General features: G+C 48.6%; 2 protein-coding genes across 2 annotated transcripts in view; both read left to right on the top strand.

The window, feature by feature from the left end:
- LOC134339913 (NLR family CARD domain-containing protein 3-like) overlaps positions 1 to 5895 on the top strand; it is a 38182-nt gene extending 32287 nt beyond the window's left edge. Inside the window, exons 15-18 of the mRNA XM_063036700.1 lie at positions 935 to 1108; positions 1669 to 1839; positions 4407 to 4577; positions 5694 to 5895. Coding sequence (XP_062892770.1) covers positions 935 to 1108; positions 1669 to 1839; positions 4407 to 4577; positions 5694 to 5865 — 688 coding nt within the window. The 3' untranslated portion in view covers positions 5866 to 5895. The remainder of the gene's footprint in view (positions 1 to 934; positions 1109 to 1668; positions 1840 to 4406; positions 4578 to 5693) is intronic.
- Positions 5896 to 14466: 8571 nt separating this feature from the next.
- The window catches only part of LOC134339966 (NACHT, LRR and PYD domains-containing protein 3-like), a 28539-nt gene continuing 20074 nt past the window's right edge, over positions 14467 to 22931 (top strand). Inside the window, exons 1-7 of the mRNA XM_063036785.1 lie at positions 14467 to 14687; positions 14950 to 14972; positions 15074 to 15177; positions 15937 to 16027; positions 18823 to 18909; positions 19080 to 19253; positions 21203 to 21373. Of these exons, the coding sequence (XP_062892855.1) occupies positions 18854 to 18909; positions 19080 to 19253; positions 21203 to 21373 (401 nt within the window). The 5' untranslated portion in view covers positions 14467 to 14687; positions 14950 to 14972; positions 15074 to 15177; positions 15937 to 16027; positions 18823 to 18853. The remainder of the gene's footprint in view (positions 14688 to 14949; positions 14973 to 15073; positions 15178 to 15936; positions 16028 to 18822; positions 18910 to 19079; positions 19254 to 21202; positions 21374 to 22931) is intronic.

Here is a 22931-nt window from a genome sequence, read left to right as displayed (position 1 = left end):
CCCAATATGTCAGAGTGTTGTGGAGGGAAATCGTCCGCCAGCTGGAAATTCCAGATGTGACCTATGACGACGACGACGAAAGCCTCGGACTATTGAGAGCAGATAAATATTGAAAGGCGTAGATAGAGTGGACATCGAGAGGGTGCTTCCTCTAGTGGGGGAGTCTCAGACCAGAGAGCACAGCCGCAGAATAGAAGTATGTCCCCTTAGAATAGAGACGAGGAAATTCTTTATCCAGAGGGTGGTGAATCTGTGGAATTCATTGCCACCGACAGCTGTGGAGGCCAAGTCATTTGGATACATTTAAAACAGAATTTAATAGGGTTCCAGATATAAAGACCCAGTTGGGAGTGTGAGACAGAATAAGTGACGGGTACAGAGAAGTGGGGAGAGGGGGTATTGGGCTGGTGGGATTTCTCCCTACAGAGGTGAAGTGATCGGGACAGGATCCATTTACTCATCTAGTTATGAACTGTAAATCCCTGGTGAGAGGGAATAAACTGGCAGGAACAGAAATGCCAGAGGGTGAAGTGTAAATTAATTGAAATTACAGTTGTCAATACAATAATTTTACCACCTTCGTTAGTGTGTTCCTTCATAAATACTGATGTTGGAAATATGAACATTGAAGCATTCCAGTTCTCCCTGGGTTCAGCAGCAGCTGTGGACAGGGAACCAACGTCTCCCAAACACTGTTGGTTCGGTTTTGCTGTCACCTTGTGTCTCTCTCAGGTTGTTGGGGAATGAAACTGTTGTCTGAGGCTCTGAGGGACCCGTAGTGTAAAATACAGAAACTGGGGTAGTACCAGACTGTCAGTCTGTTGATCTTTGTGTGGGTAAAGTTCCAATAATGTCCCAGTTCTGTCCTGATGAACTCCTGCATCACTGTTCAAACCGTTATGTTTTTCTCTTCTGTTTCCTCTCGGTCCATCAGGTTGACAGCTGATCGTTCCACATCTCACATTAACGATTTCATCTCCGCTCTCGGTACAAAACATTCAATGACAGAGGTGGAGCTAGATCTGAGTTACAATGAACTGGGAGATTCAGGAGTGAAACTGTTGTCTGAGGCTCTGAGGAAGCTGAAGTGTAAAATACAGAGACTGATGTAAGTACCAGACTGTGGGGGAATGGGGAAGATCATCACTCCATCGATCTCCAATTGTCGATGCTGCTGCAGAGCCCCAGTAACAAGCTCTCACCTCGGGCTCCATCAGGTCCACTCACCTCCCCCTCTGCAAGGCTCAGAGTGTTTTCAGTGCAGCCTGTTCACCCCAGGTCACTGTGTGTGTTTGAGGTGGAATCAGCTCTCCTAACACACTACAGGGTCGATCTCTGTGAGATTAGAGTGGGGCTGTCTTTACCCATTTCCCTGTGGGGACTCAGACACAACAGGAAATTACTTTCACCGTGGGACTGACACCATCAGTCCCACATTGAAAGGTGTGACAGAACACGGACCCGGATAACAAAATGTTCAGGGTGAGATTGTAAATGAACAATGTTTCCCACGTTTCTGCTGTTGGTTCCGATGTGAGCTGAGTGTTTCTGGGGATCATGGTGGGGTGATGTCTGATGTTGGACATTGGTGTTATCAGTAATTGTGTTAACAAACACTGATCACGACTGAAAGTGGGATTAAATTTCTCATCTCTGTCTGATCCACAGTCTGGAGTCTGTTGGTCTCACAGCTGCTGGTGTTGTGGATCTCACCTCCGTTCTCAGCACAAACCGCTCATTGACTGAGTTGGACCTACGTGATAATAAACTGGGAGATTCAGGAGTGAAACTGGTATCCGAGGCTCTGAGAAACCCAAAGTGTAAATTACAGAAACTGTGGTAAGTACCAGACTCTGATGCATTGGGACAGATCATCACTCCATCAGAGTCCCCAGCCTGAATAACAGGCCCTCACCTCAGGCTCCATCAGATCCACTCACAAGCTCAGTGTTAAAGTTTATTGTCCAAGGTGTAAATGTTATGAAAATTACTTTTTGCAGAAACAGTACAGAACATCACAAACCTGTCAGACATTAATTACACAAATTTAAATTAACATTAAGTTTACATAAATTACACAATAAAGAAAAACAAACAAAACCACATTTTGACAGTTGAGGGAATCCAGTCTGGGATGGAATGAGGGACTTTCAGATCAGTTCAAGAATATGAGGCAGTGGGAAGAAGCTGTTGTTGAACCTTGGTATGTGGGTCTTCAGGCTCCTGTCCCTCCTGTCTGAGGGATTGGCCCAGATGTTGTGGGTTTCTGATGATACAACCAGTCAGAATGTTTTCCAGTGTCCATCTGTGGAACTTGCAATGCTCTGTAATGACGTGTTACTCATTTTCTAAGCCATTGGCTCACTTCCTTCATGTTTGCCTCTATGTTCTGGGCCCAGGAGAGATTCTCTGAGATGTTGTCACCCAGGAACTTGCTGCTGCTCACCCCTCCCTGAGGACTGGTGCTCGTTGGGGTGATAGGTGAATTGAAGGGGGTCCAGATCCTTCACCAATGCCTTTGAATGAAAAATCCTACGAAAGTTAATGGATTCAGTCCAGTATATCACGGATCAAGCCCTCAACTATTGAGTACATCTACGTGAATCGCTGTCATAAGAAAGCAGCATCCATCATCAAAGATCCTCACTGCCCAGGCCGAGCTCTTTTCTCACTGCTGCCATCAGGTAGAAGGTACAAGAGCCTCAGGCCACGTACCACCAGGTTCAAGAACAGTTACTACCCCACAAACATCAGGCTCTTGAACAAAAGAGAATAACTACACTCGTCTATTGAGATGTTCCCACAACCAATGATATTCCTTTCAGGAATCTTTATCTTCTTATTTCATTCTCTCGTTATCTTTTGCTATTTATTTATAGTTGCATTTGAAAATTTTGTTGTCTTCTATGCTCTATTTGATCTTTCATTGATGCTGTTATAATTACCATTCAATAGATTAGCTGAGTATGCCTGCAGGAAAAAGAATTTCGAGGTTGAGAATTACAGCGGGACATTGATAGGATGCAAAACTGGGCTGAGAAGTGACAGATGGAGTTCAACCCAGAGAAGTGTGTGGTGGTTTATTTTGGTAGGTCAGATATGATGACAGAATATACCATTAATGGCAAGTCTCTTGGCAGTGTGGAGGATCAGAGGGATCTTGGGGTCCAAGTCCACAGGACACTCAATGTTGCTACGCGGGTTGACTCAGTGGTTAAGAAGATGTACGGTGCATTGGACTTCATCAACCGTGGTATTGAGTTTAAGAGCTGAGAGGTAATGTTGCAGCTATATAGGACCCTGATCAGACCCCACTTGGAGTACTGTGCTCAGTTCTGGTCGCCTCACTACAGGAAGGATGTGGAAACCACAGAAAGGGTGCAGAGGAGATTTACAAGGATGTTGCCTGGATTGGGGAGCATGCCTTATGAGAATAGGTTGCGTGAACTCGGCCTTTTCTCCTTGGAGTGACGGAGGATGAGAGGTGACCTGATGGAGGTGTACAAGTTGATGAGAGGCATTGATCGTGTGGATAGTCAGAGGCTTTTTCCCAGGGCTGAATTTGCTAGCACAAGAGGGCATATTTTTAAGGTGCTTGGAAGTAGGTACAGAGGAAATGTCAGGGGTAGGTTTTTTTTAAACGCAGAGAGTGGTGAGTGCGTGGAATGGGCTGCCGGCGATGGTGGTGGAGGTGGAAACAATGGGGTATTTTAAGAGACTCCTGGATAGGTACATGGAGCTTAGAAAAATAGAGGGCTATGGGTAAGCCCAGGTAGTTCTAAGGTAGGGACGTGTTCAGCACAGCTTTGTGGGCCGAAGGGCCTGTATTGTGCTGTAGGTTTTCTATGTTTCTATGTTGTATGTGGTGACATATATGTACTCTGATAATAAAATTTACTTTGTACTTTGATTTGAGACCTGAAATACCCAGAGTGTTTTCAATGAAGCCTGTTCACCTCAGGCCAGATTGTCTGAGGCCTGGGCTTGAGGTGGAAACTACACTGGCCGTGTGTGTGTTGGGAGAGTGGGGCTCCCTTCACCCACATTCCCTGTGGTGACATGGAGACAATCGGACACTGTGATCTATCCTATTCTCTCCATGTGACCACAGGGAATGTGGGTGAAGGGAGCCCCACTCTCCCAACACACACACGGCCAGTGTAGTTTGCACCTCAAGCCCAGGCCTCAGACAAGTGGAGTGTGATCTGTGATATACAGTGTATCTGCAAGAGTGCAATGTTCCCCAGGTTTCTGCTGTTTGTTCCTGTGTGAACTGAGTGTTTCCAGAGTTCAAGGTACAGTGATGTTTATATTCACTGGTGTCAGATGCTGGATGTTGTTGTGGGGTTTAGTAAACACTGAGCAATTCCCTGGGATTAAATTTCTCATCTCTCTCTGATCCACAGTCTGGTGTCTATCGGTCTCACAGCTGCTGGTGTTGTGGATCTTGCGTCCGCTCTCAGTACAAACTGCTCACTGATGGACCTGGACCTGGGCGATAATGAACTGGGAGATTCGGGAGTGAAACTGTTGTCTGCGGCTCTGAGGAACCCAGAGTGTAAAATACAAAAACTGGTGTAAGTCCCAGACTGTGAGATGGTGTTTCTGGGTATTAACACTGTACACTGGGGCAGGTTTTCCATCAGGACAACAGCAGTTCCGTCTCACTGACCCGTGATCCTTCACACACGTCCAACAGCCATACTCTGTGTCTGGCTCACACCGACAGAACCTTCATCTGCTCTACAGACTGTGATGCCAATGGGCCCTGTGTCACCATAGTGAGGTGTACGTGGGTATCCAAAAGGGCAGTGGGCACTTCTTCAGGTTCCCCCAGTTCACAGGCTGGAAACCTGTGGCAGGGTAAAGCTGGCACAAGTCTGGTGATTCCTGTGGGATCTGTGGGCAGGGGCAGTGACTGGGGGAACAGTCAGTGACTCTTTTCACTGGAGTTCGTGCAGCCCTGTGGGTCTCACTGTTTTCAGCTGTGAGGGTGGGAATGTATTTTATTGTTCCCAGATCTTGTCATTCCCAAGTTTTACTGAGTGTTTGAGAGACTGACTTCATAACAATTTAAATTCCCTGATAGTACGGTCTCACCTGTTCAAGTCAAGTCAAGTCAAGTCACTTTTTATTGTCATTTCGACCATAACTGCTGGTACAGTACACAGTAAAGACAAGACAATGTTTTTCAGGACCATGATGCTACATGAACAATACAAAAACTACACTGAACTACGTAAAACAACACAAAAATTACACTAGACTACAGACCTACCCAGGGCTGCATAAAGTTCACAAAACAGTGCAGGCATTACAATAAATAATAAACAAGATAATATGCACAGTAGAGGGCAGTAGGTTGGTGGCAGTCCAGGCTCTGGGTATTGAGGAGTCTGATGGCTTGAGGGAAGAAACTGTTATAACATAGTCTGGTCGCGAGAGCCCGAATACTTCGGTGCCTTTTGCCAGATGGCAGGAGGGAGAAGAAACCCTACTGTCAGTTCAGCCAGACACAGAGGATCAGACTGTTACCATAGCTGAACATCCAGGAGTGTCCTAGTGGAAAGTTGTGGAGGGAACAGTGTGGATCCACAGCAGATGATGGGGAATTTGTGGTCAGCAGGAGATCTGTCAGTGTGATGAACAAGCTCTGGGAATCCCCTGATTCCTCTTATTTCTCTCATTTGCAGGCTCAGTTGGACTGGACTCACAGATTCTGGCATTGAGGATCTCGTCTCTGCTCTCACTACAAAACACTCACTGAGGGAATTGGAACTGGATTCAAACTACCTGACAGACCAATCTGTCTCTGTTTCCCGCCACCTTATACTGACCCACCCATGTCTCGAGCAGATTAAGTGAGTGTTTGTGGTAACGTCTCGTGTGATTAAATATCGGTGAGCCCCTTGGGTGAGATTTGTCTGGGAGTGTTGTTGAAATATAAATTTCTATCCCCTGTTACTAACATTGCTGTGTAATCTCAAACAGACGAAAGTTCTGGAAAATTAAAGCAACACAAAATGCTGAAGGAACTCAGCAGGTCTGGCTGCATTGATGGATAAGAGTAAACAGTTGAAGTTTCAGGTGAGATCCTTCTTCGAGGATTCCTGATGAAAGGTCTCAGCCCAGATCATTGACTTTTCCATAGATGCTGCCTGACCTGCTGTGTTCTTGCAGTGTTGTATACCCGACTGAGCAGACTGTGGGTCCTACATCCCTGTGCACTGGGGACAGATCAGCACGCAGTCCAGGTCTGATTCCCTCTGATCCAACATCTATGTTGTAATTACACCCAGTAACTGTACAGCCCTCCCCATCATTGAGCACGTCTCCCCGAAACGTTGTCGCAGGAAAGCAGCGTCTATCACCAGGGACCCCCACCCCCACCACCCAGGCCATGCTCTCTTCTTGCTGCTGCCATCAGGAAAAATGTACAGGAGCCTCAGGACTCACACCATCAGGTTCAGGAACAGTTATTACCCCTCAAACATCAGGAAGGAGGTACAGGAGCCTCAGGTCCCACACCATCAGGTCCAGGAACAGTTATTACCCCTCAAACATCAGGAAGGAGGTACAGGAGCCTCAGGACTCACACCATCAGGTTCAGGAACAGTTATTACCCCTCAAACATCAGGAAGGAGGTACAGGAGCCTCAGGACCCACACCAAAAGATTGAGGAACAGTTATTACCCCTCAACCATTAGGAAGGAGGTACAGGAGCCTCAGGACTCACACCAACAGGTTCAGGAACAGTTATTATCCCTCAAATATCAAGCAGAAGGTAGAGGAGCCTCAGGACCCACACCACCAGGTTCAGGAACAGTTATTACCACTCAATCATCAGGAAGGAGGTACAGGAGCCTCAGGACTCACACCACCTGGTTCAGGAACAGTTATTACCCCTCAACCATTAGGAAGGAGGTACGGGAGCCACAGGACTCACACCAACAGGTTCAGGAACAGTTATTACCCCTCAAATATCAAGCAGAAGGTACAGGAGCCTCAGGACTCACACCACCAAGTTCAGGAACAGTTATTACCCCTCAACCATCAGGATGGAGGTACAGGAGCAGTTTGTCAAAGACCACCTGAAATATTCAAGTGAATCTCCTGCTTCAAACTTCAAGGTAAACTTTATTATCAGAGTCCATGCACATCACCACATACAACCCTGAGATTCTTTTTCCTGCGGGCATACAAAGCCAATCTATAGAATAGTAACTGTAAACAGGATCAATGAAAGAGCAAGAGCAGAGAAGACATCAAGTTATGCAAATGTATATATAAGTAAAAAGCAATAAATAATCAGAGCATGAAATAACGAGATCAAGAGTCCTTAAACTGCGATCATCCATTCTGGGAACAGCAGAAATAGAATAGAAACCATAGAAACTACAGCACGGAAATGGGCCTTTTGGCCCTTCTTGGCTGTGCCGAACCATTTTCTGCCTAGTGCCACTGACCTGCACACGGACCATATCCCTCCATACATCTCCCATCTATGTATCTGTCCAATGTATTCTTAAATGTTAAAAAAGAACCCGTATTTACCACCTTGTCTGGCAGCTCATCCCATACTCCCACCACTCTCTGTGTGAAGAAGCCCCCCCCCTAATGTTCCCTTTAAACTTTTCCCCCCTCACCCTAAACCCATGTCCTCTGGTTTTTTTCTCTCCCCTTGCCTCAGTGGAAAAAGCCTGCTTGCATTCACTCTATCTATACCCATCATAATTTTATATACCTCTATCAAATCTCCCCTCATTCTTCTACGCTCCAGGGAATAAAGTCCTAACCTATTCAACCTTTCTCTGTAACTGAGTTTCTCAAGTCCCGGCAACATCCTTGTAAACCTTCTCTGCACTCTTTCAACCTTATTTATATCCTTCCTGTAATTTGGTGACCAAAACTGAACGCAATACTCCAGATTCGGCCTCACCAATGCCTTATACAACCTCATCATAACATTCCAGCTCTTATACTCAATACTTTTGAGTGAATTTTTTCTCTTTTGTTTCAGAGCTGATGATTGAAGGGTAGTAACTGTTCCTGAACTTGGTGGTGCACGTCCTGAGGCTCCTGTACCTTCAACCTCTTGTAGGATTTCCCACTCAAGGTCATTGATGTTCCTGAACCAGGTGGTACTGCAGTCTGTCAACACACTTACCACGACACATCTATAGAGGCAGTGAGAAAAGATCACCACCTGGGTGGTGAGGATCTTTTGATGATGGAAGCTGCTTTCCTATGATAGCGTTTCATATAGATGTGCTCAATAGTTGGGAGGGTTTTACCCGTGATGTACTGCGTGGAATCCACCACCGTTGGTAGGATTTCCCAGTCAAGGTCATTGATGTTCCTGTATCAGCCTGTCAACACATATCTATAGACGTTTGTCGAGGTTCTAGGTGTCGTGCTGAATCCCGAGGAAGTCGGGTCGCTGTGGTAGAGAAGGTGCTTGATCCCTCCTCAAAGCATTCTAAAGGATTCCTCAGGCGAGATTTCCCCTGAATGACACCAGGCTGACCCGCACTGGATCAGGTTCATCCTTCACAATAGACTCTACAATCTTAACAACCTGTGAGGTCTGGCTAACCAGCCTATCATTTTCTGTCTTTTGCCTTGCTCCCTTCTCAAACATGGTGTCACCGCCTGAAATAGTTAAATTACCACATGGGATATGTTCTGCCCCTTCCGGGATGCTTACTGTCCTCCTGCAGTTTGTGGCGCCCTTCTGTCCCACTTCAGTGTAAGCGGACAGGATTCCCTGCAGGTCAACAGCACCCGTGGAGAGAGAACTTATGAGTGAGAAGATCGGCTTTCTCTCTCCCTACTTTCTTCAAACGGTGGGAGGGACATTCGTCCAGGAAGATAAAAAACCAACATGTCCACAGCTTCCCCCAGCGTCTCCTGCAAATCCCGGGGTCTGCAGTTCCACAGCGTCTCCTGCAAATCCCGGGGTCTGCAGTTCCACAGCGTCTCCTGCAAATCCCGGGGTCTGCAGTTCCACAGCGTCTCCTGCAAATCCCGGGGTCTGCGTGTCCACAGGGTCTTCTGCAAATCCCGGGGTCTGCGTGTCCACGGCTTCCCCCAGCGTCTCCTGCAAATGCCGGGGTCTGCGTGTCCACAGGGTCTTCTGCAAATCCCGGGGTCTGCGTGTCCACAGCGTCTCCTGCAAATCCCGGGGTCTGCGTGTCCACAGCGTCTCCTGCAAATCCCGGGGTCTGCGTGTCCACAGGGTCTTCTGCAAATCCCGGGGTCTGAGTGTCCACAGGGTCTTCTGCAAATCCCGGGGTCTGCGTGTCCACAGCGTCTCCTGCAAATCCCGGGGTCTGCAGTTCCACAGCGTCTCCTGCAAATCCCGGGGTCTGCGTGTCCACAGCGTCTCCTGCAAATCCCGGGGTCTGCAGTTCCACAGCGTCTCCTGCAAATCCCGGGGTCTGCAGTTCCACAGCGTCTCCTGCAAATCCCGGGGTCTGCAGTTCCACAGCGTCTCCTGCAAATCCCGGGGTCTGCGTGTCCACAGGGTCTCCTGCAAATCCCGGGGTCTGCAGTTCCACAGCGTCTCCTGCAAATCCCGGGGTCTGCGTGTCCACAGCGTCTCCTGCAAATCCCGGGGTCTGAGTGTCCACAGGGTCTCCTGCAAATCCCGGGGTCTGCGTGTCCACAGCGTCTCCTGCAAATCCCGGGGTCTGCGTGTCCACAGGGTCTCCTGCAAATCCCGGGGTCTGCAGTTCTACAGCGTCTCCTGCAAATCCCGGGGTCTGAGTGTCCACAGGGTCTTCTGCAAATCCCGGGGTCTGCGTGTCCACCGCGTCTCCTGCAAATCCCGGGGTCTGCAGTTACACAGCGTCTCCTGCAAATCACGGGGTCTGCGTGTCCACAGCGTCTCCTGCAAATCCCGGGGTCTGAGTGTCCACAGGGTCTTCTGCAAATCCCGGGGTCTGCTTGTCCACAGCGTCTCCTGCAAATCCCGGGGTCTGCAGTTCCACAGCGTCTCCTGCAAATCCAGGGGTCTACGTGTCCACAGCGTCTCCTGCAAATCCCGGGGTCTGCAGTTCCACAGCGTCTCCTGCAAATCCCGGGGTCTGCGTGTCCACAGCGTCTCCTGCAAATCCCGGGTTCTGCGTGTCCACAGGGTCTCCTGCAAATCCCGGGGTCTGCGTGTCCACAGGGTCTCCTGCAAATCCCGGGGTCTGAGTGTCCACAGGGTCTTCTGCAAATCCCGGGGTCTGCGTGTCCACAGCTTCCCCCAGCGTCTCCTGCAAATCCCGGGGTCTGCATGTCCACAGCGTCTCCTGCAAATCCCGGCATCTGCGTGTCCACAGCGTCTCCTGCAAATCCCGGGGTCTGCAGTTCCACAGCGTCTCCTGCAAATCCCGGGGTCTGCGTGTCCACAGCATCTCCTGCAAATCCCGGGGTCTGCAGTTCCACAGTGTCTCCTGCAAATCCCGGGGTCTGCGTGTCCACAGGGTCTCCTGCAAATCCCGGGGTCTGAGTGTCCACAGGGTCTTCTGCAAATCCCGGGGTCTGCGTGTCAACAGCTTCCCCCAGCGTCTCCTGCAAATCCCGGGGTCTGCGTGTCCACAGCGTCTCCTGCAAATCCCGGCGTCTGCGTGTCCACAGCGTCTCCTGCAAATCCTGGGGTCTGCAGTTCCACAGCGTCTACTGCAAATCCCGGGGTCTGCGTGTCCACAGGGTCTCCTGCAAATCCCGGGGTCTGCAGTTCCACAGCGTCTCCTGCAAATCCCGGGGTCTGAGTGTCCACAGGGTCTTCTGCAAATCCCGGGGTCTGCGTGTCCACAGCGTCTCCTGCAAATCCTGGGGTCTGCAGTTCCACAGCGTCTCCTGCAAATCCCGGGGTCTGCGTGTCCACAGCGTCTCCTGCAAATCCCGGGGTCTGCGTGTCCACAGGGTCTCCTGCAAATCCCGGGGTCTGCAGTTCCACAGCGTCTCCTGCAAATCCCGGGGTCTGCGTGTCCACAGCGTCTCCTGCAAATCCCGGGGTCTGAGTGTCCACAGGGTCTTCTGCAAATCCCGGGGTCTGCGTGTCAACAGCTTCCCCCAGCGTCTCCTGCAAATCCCGGGGTCTGCGTGTCCACAGCTTCCCCCAGCGTCTCCTGCAAATCCCGGGGTCTGCGTGTCCACAGCGTCTCCTGCAAATCCCGGGGTCTGCAGTTCCACAGCGTCTCCTGCAAATCCCGGGGTCTGCGTGTCCACAGCTTCCCCCAGCGTCTCCTGCAAATCCCGGGGTCTGCGTGTCCACAGGGTCTTCTGCAAATCCCGGGGTCTGCGTGTCCACAGCGTCTCCTGCAAATCCCGGGGTCTGCGTGGCCACAGGGTCTCCTGCAAATCCCGGGGTCTGCGTGTCCACAGGGTCTCCTGCAAATCCCGGGGTCTGCGCGTCCACAGCGTCTCCTGCAAATCCCGGGGTCTGCGTGTCCACAGCGTCTCCTGCAAATCACGGGGTCTGCGTGTCCACAGGGTCTTCTGCAAATCCCGGGGTCTGCGTGTCCACAGCTTCCCCCAGCGTCTCCTGCAAATCCCGGTGTCTGCGTGTCCACAGGGTCTTCTGCAAATCCCGGGGTCTGCGTGTCCACAGGGTCTTCTGCAAATCCCGGGGTCTGCGTGTCCACAGGGTCTCCTGCAAATCCCGGGGTCTGCGTGTCCACAGGGTCTCCTGCAAATCCCGGGGTCTGCGTGTCCACAGCGTCTCCTGCAAATCCCGGGGTCTGCGTGTCCACAGCGTCTCCTGCAAATCACGGGGTCTGCGTGTCCACAGGGTCTTCTGCAAATCCCGGGGTCTGCGTGTCCACAGCTTCCCCCAGCGTCTCCTGCAAATCCCGGTGTCTGCGTGTCCACAGGGTCTTCTGCAAATCCCGGGGTCTGCGTGTCCACAGCGTCTCCTGCAAATCCCGGGGTCTGCGTGTCCACAGGGTCTTCTGCAAATCCCGGGGTCTGCGTGTCCACAGCTTCCCCCAGCGTCTCCTGGAAATCCCGGTGTCTGCGTGTCCACTGCGTCTCCTGCCAATCCCGGTGTCTGCGGGTTCATCGCCGTTCCGTCCTCATTTTCCTCTCACCGCCTCGTACAGTTTGCATTTGTGTTCCCCAACCAGCTCCGGGAGATATACTGTCTTAACATCGAGTCCAGCAGTCGGAGAGGGATTGATTGACCTCGTTCAGATCTGTTTTAATGTCTGACCCACTGACTACACGATAAATGTTATACGTCGGGCAGATGAAGAAGGAATTACACTGAAGTTGTTACCTCTTGCTCTGAATGTGAATGCTGTGTCAGGGAAGCGGCAGGGGCAGGGAATGAACCTGCCACTCCACGCGAAGGCGCCGGTCTGGATTTGCGGCTGCGGGAGGAGGCAGACCCGGCCCCTGTCTCCCAGCAGAAGATTATGAAGTCTGCATCTCCTCGTTGGGTTAACAGTGAGAGAACTCGACCCAATCCCCGATCCCCCCACCTCTGGCACAAAGATCTGCAAGACATCAGATCCGCTGCTGTCATTACATTAGATCTAATAAATATAACTGATATTAATAATAATAATATACTAATATAAATATAACTCTCTAATAAATATAACTTACCCAGATCTCACTTTTTTAGATATCTACAGATTAGAAACTTTTTAATTACTGTCTCTCCTAATTTTCCACACCCATATTCAGCATTTTCATTTGATGAAATTTGATCATTTCCAAACTTGTTTTATCTCTCTGTCCTGCTGGTTGAGAGGAATGGAGTCGTCAACACTAAGGTTTTCTTCTTTCCCATTTCTAAGTTGTTAGTACTGCCCAAGTCTTTTAGTTTAGTTGATTAATTCTGTTTTTTTTTGGGGGGGGGAATGGAGTTTTTTTTTAATTTTGTTTTTTTTTCTTTTTCATTTTTTTTCCCAGTTTTTTTTTGCTTTGTATTATCCGTTGTTAGTTTTATACGATTGGGAGCTTTGTTAATTTACACTATTTGGTCTTGCAATTACTTTTTTAAGTGTAACAATATATCTCCTACTATTTGTATTTATGGTATGTTTTTTTCTATGTTTTGAAATTAATAAAAAATTGAAAAAGAAAGATCTAGTGTGCAGGCCTAATTGGTCAGCAACACGTCACTCACACGGTCTCAACCAATAACAGGCGTGGATCTGATTGGGACAACCCAGTGAAACCCCCAGGTCCTGTCAGTCATTGCCCCACCCCGGTGGGTGGGGGAGGTAAAAGTGGGCAGAGTACCTGCCTATTACAGAATATACAGAGCCTCGTATATTCGGGCAGGAAAACCCAATCCCCACCCCACACACTTGGAGCGAGCTGATGTCTAATTCAGCCGTGACCCTCACTCACAAAAGCACGGAATTGAGTAATTTCTGGTTGAACTGTGAGGAACAAATTTAATCTAATATTGGGAACGCGGGGATGGACCAAATAGCGCCTGCGGGAGAGAAGGCCGCTCCCACTGGTGAACAGAGATGTCAGTGAACCCACACTATCCAATCGCTTTGATTCCCTGCCCTTTCCTCCATTACCGGGCTGTTGCTGTCCCAACGATGTTTGCTTGTTTCATTCGGGTTTGTTTAAAGTTTTCTTGATCCCTTCTCTGTGGTGTGTTGTTTGCCAGAGTCCCCTCCCCTTTGCAGTACAACAGTCGTGTTTAATATTCCCTTTTTCCTGGGTGGAGTTGCCCTCTGTTCAGCCGGCAATCCCTGCACTGCAGGAGTTCAGCGGCTCATGGAAAGTTAAAGAATTTTCAAACGGAAAGAGTTGGAAACATGGCCTCAAGACAGTACGTACAGAGTTTAGCCGAGGAGGCAGTTTGTTCCATTTGCCTTGATTTCTTCACCACTCCGGTAACACTGGACTGTGGACACAACTTCTGCCTCTCTTGTATCACACAGTGTTGGGAAAAGGAGGGGAGAAACTGCTGTCCGGAATGCAGAGAGGAGTTTGCTGACAGATCCCTTAGGGTCAATTGGGCCCTGGCAAGTCTTTCTGAGAAGGCTCAACAATTAAACCTGAATCAGAAAGAGACGCAGATGAGATCTCAGTGTGAGAAACATCAGGAGGAACTGAAGCTGTTTTGTGACACAGACAAGCAGCTGATCTGTCTGATTTGTAGAGACGCGAGAGAACACAAGTCTCACAACTTCATGCCCATTGAAGAAGCTGTTGAGATTTACAAGGTAAGTACAAGCAGTCTTTATCACCTGAATATTTACAGTATTCTTATTTTACTGACGTTTTCTTCTTGAATCCAATCCCAGTGTCAAGTTAAATCATTGTTTGAATCTCTGACAGAGAAGAAATCTGCCATCCAGGAGTTGGAACAGCGACAGAAACAGGAGATTTCTGGAGTGAGGGTGAGATCTGCTTCCAGTTTAACGGGTCTGTGTGGTTTAATTCTCTTTATTACAGGGTATAATCAACCATCACCTTTCACTTGACAGGAACAGTCACACACCGTGCAGGCCAACGTCACATCTGAATTTGCTAAAATACACCAGGTTCTGGCTGAGAGAGAGCAGCGCTTACTGAGCGATCTCAGGGCAGAGGAGGAGAAGATTCTGAACTCCATGGAGAAAAATCTTCAGGAGATTGAAGAGAATTTAGCCTCCGTTGAGGAGAAACTCTCCAAGTTACAGGAACAGATGAATGAGGAAGACAGTGTGATGTTTCTGAAGGTGAGGGTTTGTTGTTCAGTGAAAGCCCACAGTCTGTTCTGGATCAGACCTGCTCTTGTCACCACACTAATAGATCAAGGGTCTCTCTGGTCTTCCCCGGGATTGAGCTGCTGGGACCTGCATGCTGAGTTATTGATTACTTTGTGCAGCCGAAATGTAATATTCCCCTGAACCTCGCGTTACAATCCATTCGCCGTTCCTCGCAGTGAGAACATGGATGTTCAGTCCCAGTAAATTCAGATCTGTGTTTTATTTATTACAGGAGGAATTGTGTCAGGACAGCAGGTAGGACAGACCCTTTACTGAAACTCTGCACCGTTTGGTAAATGATAATAAAAATAAATAATAGTTCCAGTGACTTTATAACCCACTGTTTGATTTTACAGGGTTAGTGAGGAAACTCAGACATTGTCTGTAACAGAAGGTGTCATAACCATTGGAAAATTCAGGGACACAATACTGAGAGGGATGTTTGATGCCATGAAGCAAGGTAGAGTTTGTATCAATTTCTGTGTTCTGGTTTATTATAAAAGTGAAATTACATGGACTGAAGTGGTAATTGTTAAAGCGATCCTGTAGGTAGTGTTATTGTGAATATGATAATCAACTGGAGTGTGACTCTATCTCTCTATCTCCATCTCTTTCTTTGTCTCTACCTTCAATATCACTCTATTTCAGTCTTTCTCTATCACTCTGTCTCTTCATCCCTGTTATCTCTATCTGTCTCTGTCTTTCTCTCGCTGTTTCTCTGTGTCTATCTATGTGTATCTCAGTCTATGTCAATTTCTCTCTCTGTCTTTATCTGTTTTTCTATATCTTCCTGTGTCTGCCTCTGCATATCCCACTATTTTCATGTCTCTGTCTAACTCTCCCCCGTATCTCTCACTCTCTCTATCACCCCCTTCTTTCTCTCAATGTCACGCTATCAGCCCTTCCACGCAGCCTCCCACTCCACCCTCCCCACTCCCTCCCATCTCTGCCCGTTTCCCCCCCCATCTCCCCCCTCCCTCTCAGAGGTAGATAGAGACACAGAGGGGAGAGGGGAAGAGCGAGGTGAATCGTGTGTGTGTGTGTGTGTCTCTCTCTCTCCCTCACACACACTCACACTCTCTCTGTCTCAGATGTTGCCTGAACTGCTGAAGATTTCCAGCTCCTTTTGTTTTAGGACAGCTCTGTCCCTGTCCTCACACCCACCTCCCTCCTCCCCACAACCCTCAGGATCCCTCTAATTCTCTGCTTCTCCTTCCAGTCTATGAGACCCTCTTCATTGAGGTGTCGGAGGATCCGAATTGTGTGAGAGGGACTGAGACCCAGATGAGTTTCTCCGACCCCGAGAACAGGTTAAGACCATAAGACATTGGATTATCAGTTTGTTTTCTGTTCTGGGATCGAAGGGATTCACATCAGGAAGACATCACTGGGAAGTGAAGGTGGTGGGGAATCTGGGCTGGAGGGTGGGAGTATCCACAGAACCTGCACCCTCTCTGTAGCATGGTACGGTGTCACGAGAGTTAGTGTTGCTGCCTCTCAGCTCCGCAGACCAGAGTTCAATAACGGCCTTTGGTGTCCCTGTGGAGTTTGCACGCTCCTCCCGTGACAGTGTGAGTTTCCCCGGGTGATCCAGTTTTCTCCCTCGTTCCAGAGACCTGCAGGTCGAGCGGGTAATTGGAGGCTGTCGGTTCCCACTGGTGTGTAGGTTAGTGGTAAAAAGACCCAGATGGGCGTGTGAGACAGAATAAGTGGCAGGGATACAGGGAAGTGGGGAGAGGAGATATCTCCCTACAGAGGAATGTGATTGAGACAGGATCCATTTACAGGTTTCACCCGCCATCCGAAGGTAGAGCGTTGCTATGAAATGGTTCGTAAGCCGAAATATCGTAAAGCGAAGAAGCAATTACCATTTATTTATATGGGAAAAATTTCTGAGCGTTGGCAGACCCAAAAATAACCTACCAAATCATGCCAAATAACACACAAAACCTAAAATAACAGTAACATATAGTAAAAGCAGGAATAATAATATATATATATAAAGTAGAAATACTTTTCTACAGTCATTGCCGCCGCTGTTCTCTGTAGCGAAAATGCCACGCAAGCACTCTCGGCAGAAAATCTCACACAAGCACTGTCGGCAAAAACCTCTCTCCAGTAACCTTTAAGCTATGAGGCTGCCAAATCTACCAAATAACACGTAAAAATACACAGCCAATATAAAGTAGAAATAATGTATGTACACTGTAGTATCACTTACTGGAATTGGGAAAACAGCGCCGAGCACACTAATGATGGTGTGTCAGACTGAGTCATCGCAGGCTGGGTGGTTCAGTGGCCCCCACCCTCCAGGCCACCGAGCGATACATTGCCGCGAAGCATCCAGGGGTCCAGCGGTAGCTGGGAGGCACACAGCACATCTTTAAGAAAAAAGCCGAAATAAACATGCTAATTAATTAGGTGCCGCCTGACAGATAATTGTCGACCCAGATCAGTGCCGATTGCCGATTGCATTGCCTCTGATCTGGGCCGACATTTAGAAACATAGAAACATAGAAACATAGAAAATAGGTGCAGGAGTAGGCCATTCGGCCCTTCGAGCCTGCACCGCCATTTATTATGATCATGGCTGATCATCCAACTCAGAACCCAGCCTTCCCTCCATACCCCCTGACCCCTGTAGCCACAAGGGCCATATCTAACTTCCTTTTAAACATAGCTAATGAACTGGCCTCAACAGTTTGCTGTGGCAGAGAATTCCACAGATTCACCACTCTCTGTGTGAAGAAGTTTTTCCTAACCTCGGTCCTAAAAGGCTTCCCCTCTATCCTCAAACTGTGACCCCTCGTTCTAGACCTCCCCAACATCGGGAACAATCTTCCCGCATCTAGCGTGTTTACGTGTTGGGCAGCATCTAATTAATTAGCTTGTTTATTTTGGCTTTTTCCTTAAAGATGTGCTGTGTGCCTCCCGGCTACTGCTGCATTCGCCGTGAATTGGTATCTGTCTGCGGCCTGGGAGTTGGGGTGGTGGGACACTGGGGTGTCATCTCGTCGTCTGTTTCCATTAGAGCAGGCAGCTCATCTTCTCCTATGACTGCCCGCCTTGATGTTCGTCGTCTGCTGTGGCTGATGTGGAAGGCTTGCTTGACTGCTGAGCCTCACGTATTTTTCTATCATACAATTCTTTGTAAGCACTCAAACCATCCTGCAAATATCCCCTAAACGTACGTACCCTTTCAAAATTAAAGTCGTATTTTATCATTGCAGCGAAAATGTCACGCAGTTGCTTCACGTTCATTTCGCTACTGCTTTTGGTTTTGATTGTTATCCTTTCCTCTTCCAATTTGCATCAGCTCTTGGTAATGGGATGCCAAAACCTCTTCAACATCATCTTTGTCAGCTTCCACAGGCCAAACTCACGTTGTCCTTACTTCGTTCACCACGATCAAAACGCTGAATTATGTCTAGTTTTACACTAAGTGTAACACCCTTACGAGCTCTTTCAGGCTTTTCCAATACCTCAGAACTCATCTTGCAAACGGCTGCTCACAGGCACGTGTTAAAAGCAATGCCGTTCCGAATCCGGGGGAGAGCAGCTTCTCGGCGCGCGTGCTGCCTTTTATCGCGCGCTGATTTTTTTCGTAACAGTGAAAACACCTTCTGAAAGCATAAACGGTACTAATGTAGGTCTTTCGTAACAGTGAGGTTTCGTAAAGCGAACGTTCGAAAAGTGGGGACACCTGTACTCATCTAGTTATGAACTGTAAATCCTGGTGAGAGGGAATAAACTTGCTGGAACAGAAATGTCAGAGGGTGAAGTGTAAATTAATTGAAATTACCGTTGTCAATACAATAATTTTACCACCTTCATTAGTGTGTTCTCTTTAATAAATACTGATGTTGGAGATGTAAATGTTGAAGCGTTCTGGTTTTCCGTGGGTTCAACAGCAGCTGGGAACAGGGAACCCTGAGCTCCCGGATCCCCCGTCTCCCAAACACTGTTGTTTCAGTGTTGCTGTCACCCTGTGTCTCTCAGGTTGTTGTGGAAACAGCTCTGATGGAAGTGTGATCCCTGTTATGTCAGAGAGAGGGAAATTACTTCAGGGTCACTTTGGTAACAGTGTTTCTCACTCTGTGTTTAGTGAGGAGGGCAATGAACCTGGAGATTGAGGAATGAAACTGTTGTCTGAGACTCTGACGGACCCGGAGTGTAAAATATACAAACTGGGGTAAGTACCAGACTGTGAATCTGTTGATCTTTGTGTGAGTAAAGTTCCAATAATGTCCCAGTTCTGTCCTGATGAAGCCCTGCATCACTGTTCAAACCATTGATGGTCACCTGTGGAGATTTACACTGAATCTGTTTGTTTCTCTCTTCTGTTTCCTCTCGGTCCATCAGGTTGACAGCTAATAGTTCCACATCTGATTTTGAGCACTTCATCTCCACTCTCAGTACAAACCACTCACTGAGAGAGGTGGAGCTGGACCTGAGTTCCAATGAACTGGGGGATTCAGGAGTGAAACTGTTGTCTGAGGCTCTGAGGAAGATAAAGTGTAAAATACAGAGACTGATGTAAGTACCAGACTGTGAGTCTGTTGATCTTTGTGTGGGTAAAGTTCCAATAATGTCCCAGTTCTGTCCTGATGAACCCCTGCATCACTTTTCAAACCATTGATGTTGCCTGTGGAGATTTACATCAATTTTCTACGCTGCTGCACAACCCAAATAACAAGTCCTCACCTCGGGCACCATCTGCTCTGCAAGGGCCAGAGTGTTTTCAATGTAACCTGTTCACCTCAGGTCACAGTGTGTGATGATGCATCTCCTGCATTTCCCGCACTTCGGCCCTCACCCCATCCTCCCGCCACCACAACAGGGACAGAGTTCCCCTTGTCCTCACCTACCACCCCACCAGCCTCCAGATCCAGCACATTATCCTCCACAACTTCCGCCACCTTCAACAGGACCCCACCACTAAGCACATCTTTCCCTCTCCACCCCTCTCCGCTTTCCACAAGGATCGGTATCTCCGGGACTCCCTGGTCCACACATCCTTCCCACGGATCTCCCACCTGGCACTTATCCCTGTAAGCGTAAGTGCTACACCTGTCCCTACACCTCCTCTCTTGCCACCATTCAGGGCCCCAAACAGTCCTTCCAGGTGAGGCAACACTTCACTTGTGAGTCTGTTGGGGTCATCTATTGCATCCGGTGCTCTCGGTGCGGTCTCCTCCACATCGGTGAAACCCGACGCAGATTGGGGGACCGCTTCATCGAACATTTCGACTCTGTCCGCCACAACAGACAGTGTCTCCCGGTAGCCACCCACTTCAACTCTGCTTCCCATTCCCATTCAGATATGTCCATACATGGCCTCCTCTACTGCCATGATGAGGCTAAACTCAGGTTGGAGGAGCAACACCTCATATACTGTATAGGTAGTCTCCAGCCCCTTGGTATGAACATAGAATTCTCCAACTTCCAGTAATTCCCTCCCCCTCCCTTCCTCTATCCCTCTGTCACTCTGCCCCCTCCCCCAGCTGCCAATCACCGCCCTCATGCTTCCACCTCCATCTACTACCCATTGTGTTTTCCCCTATTCCTTCTTCACCTTTCCTGCCTATCACCTCCCTGCTTCCCCTCCCTCACCCCTTTATCTTTCCCCTTACTGGTTTTTCACCTGGAACCTACCAACCTTCTCCTTCCCACCCTCCCCCCACCTTCTTTATAGGGCCTCTGCCCCTTCTGTCTGCAGTCCTGACGAAGGGTTCCGGCCCGAAACGTTGACTCATCGTTTCCACAGATGCTGCCCGACCTGCTGAATTCCTCCAGCGTGTTGTGAGTTTCTGTATGCATGACTGCACAAGGAGATAAGCATCCTGAAACCCTAGCTGGCTACCTTCAAAAAGCAATATTGCTCAGCATTGAATAACAAAATTAGCACATCTGTTGATCATCAGCGGTTTCTTTCAGAAAAACAGGCTGCTATTGTTTAATGAAGTATTAACCCTTTTACATACTTTATCAAGTGGAGTCCCCTCCGAGGTTGGTTCTGTGGGTACAGAACGTCTGGACAGACGGAGAGAGAGTTGCACTGTGTGACAACCTGTCCAGAGGATGAGCTCTGGGACTAACATGAGGAATACAGGGATGTGCTGGGTTTTTCTGTGGAGTTGGGACAAGAGGAGGGGAAGCTGGGAGTGTGGAAGGTTACACTGCCTCCCTGTGATTCAATACAGAGCACAAGGTCCAGAGTGGTGGTGTACTGTGGAGTGGGGCTGGGATGTAGAGGGTGAACACAAATATACAATGTCCTCTGCGATCTGCCGTTGTTTTGGGGCGATTTGAGTGTTTCCAGTTCAGAAGGTGCAGTGATGTTTATACTGACTAGTGTCTGATGCTGGACATTGGTGTTATCAGTAATTGTGGGGTTAATAAACACTGAGCATTACTGTGGGTATCGGTGAAAGTGGGATTAATAAATTCTGTGATTAAACTTCTCATCTCTCTCTGATCCACAGTCTGGAGTCTGTCGGTCTCAGAGCTGCTGGTGTTGTGGATCTCGCCTCTGCTCTCAGTACAAACCGCTCACTGACAGAGCTGTTCCTGACTGAGAATGAACTGGGAGATTCAGGAGTCAAACTGGTGTCTGAGGCTCTGAGGAACCCAGCGTGTAAAATACAGAAACTGAGGTAAGTACCAGACTGGGGGATTGGCACAGATCATCACTCCATTGATCTCCACAGCCCAAATAACAGGCCCTCACCTCGGGCTCTGTCGGGTGCACTCACAAGTTCAGTGTTAAACTTTATTGTTCTGGGCAAATCTAACCAGGGTGTAAGTGTTGTGAAAATCAGCACATGGTTCTCAGGTGTACCGGTGTTGATGCTGAGTGAAGACGCAGTTACAGAGGCCACAATTGGACATAAAAGGTCAGTTTTAGAGGGAGTGATGGTGTTCAATGCTGAACTGCAGTCACTGAATGTACATTTCCAGTCGTCCCAGTGAACCAGAACAGAGCGGAGAGCCGATGAGATGGCATCGGGAGGGGAGGAGAAGATGGCGACGCGACGCAGCGCACACGGCCGCTCCAAAATGTTATCGGTATTTGTTAAATAGGGTACTGTGCACAATCCTGGTTTGATGGAGACAGACGTGTGAAGCACGGAGGAACATCTGGAGAAACTTCTGAAATGCCTGCTTCCCTGCCGCTGCTACTGTGCGATGGAGAATCTCCGGAGGGGAAGGCCCCAAATCCTCAGCTTTGCCTATTGCCTGTTGCCGGGGCCGGGGTCGAAGCGCTCGGCAGAGACGGTGCTCGGTGTCAGAGGGCTGGTCGGATGCTCGAAGTTTTCGGATGGACTCAGGAGTCGGACTGTGGTCGGGTGCTTCCAGGGTGCTGCATCGGCAAGTTTGCAGCGCTGGAGGTTCATGGCAGGGAGAGTTTTTCTTCCTTCTACCATCTGCGTGAAATGATGGGACTTTCAAGAGACTTTGAGACTTATTTTTTACTGTGCCCATGGTTCGTTCTTTATCAAATTACGGTATTACTTTGTTCTGTTGTAACTATATGTTATAATTATGTGGTTTTTTTCAGTTTTTTTAGTCTTGGTTTGTCTTGTGTTTCTATGATATCATTCTGGAGGAACATTGTATCATTTCTTAATGCATGCATTACTAAATGACAATAAAAGAGGACTGTGTGTCCTCATAATCTAATCTAAACTATTGTTCACTAGTCCTGGTGATAGGGAAATGAGGGGCGTCCAGTTCCTTTCTGAGGCAGGAGTAGTTTTAATCCTTTGACAACAGTCGGAGTGTTTTCATGCAGTCTGTTCACCTCAGGTCACAGTGTGTGTCTGAGGTGAAACCACTCTTCTTACACACTACAGAGCTGTAAATGTGGAAGGAGAGTTAATATGCCTTTGCCTGGTTCCCTGGGGGACATGGACACAACAGAAAATTACTGACCAGTTGGACACCAGCAGTCACACAGAGACACATGTTTGGGAACACAGACCTGGACAACGTTGGTCTGGGACTAATGTGAGGAACACAGAGATTTGCCAGGATTTTCTGTGGAGACGAGACAAGGGGACGGGAGGCTGAGAGTGTGGGAGGTGACACTGCCTCACTGTGATTCAGTACAGAGCACAAGGTCCAGAGTGGTGGTGTATTGTGGAGTGGGGCCGGGATGAAGAGGGCGAACACAAATATACAATGTCCCCTGGGTTCTGCCATTTGTTCTGG

Source organism: Mobula hypostoma, chromosome 31 (genome assembly GCF_963921235.1).
Source record: "Mobula hypostoma chromosome 31, sMobHyp1.1, whole genome shotgun sequence".
NCBI lineage: Eukaryota > Metazoa > Chordata > Chondrichthyes > Myliobatiformes > Myliobatidae > Mobula > Mobula hypostoma.
Note: the sequence above shows the minus strand (reverse complement) of the source record. Positions and strands in the feature narration are given on the sequence as shown.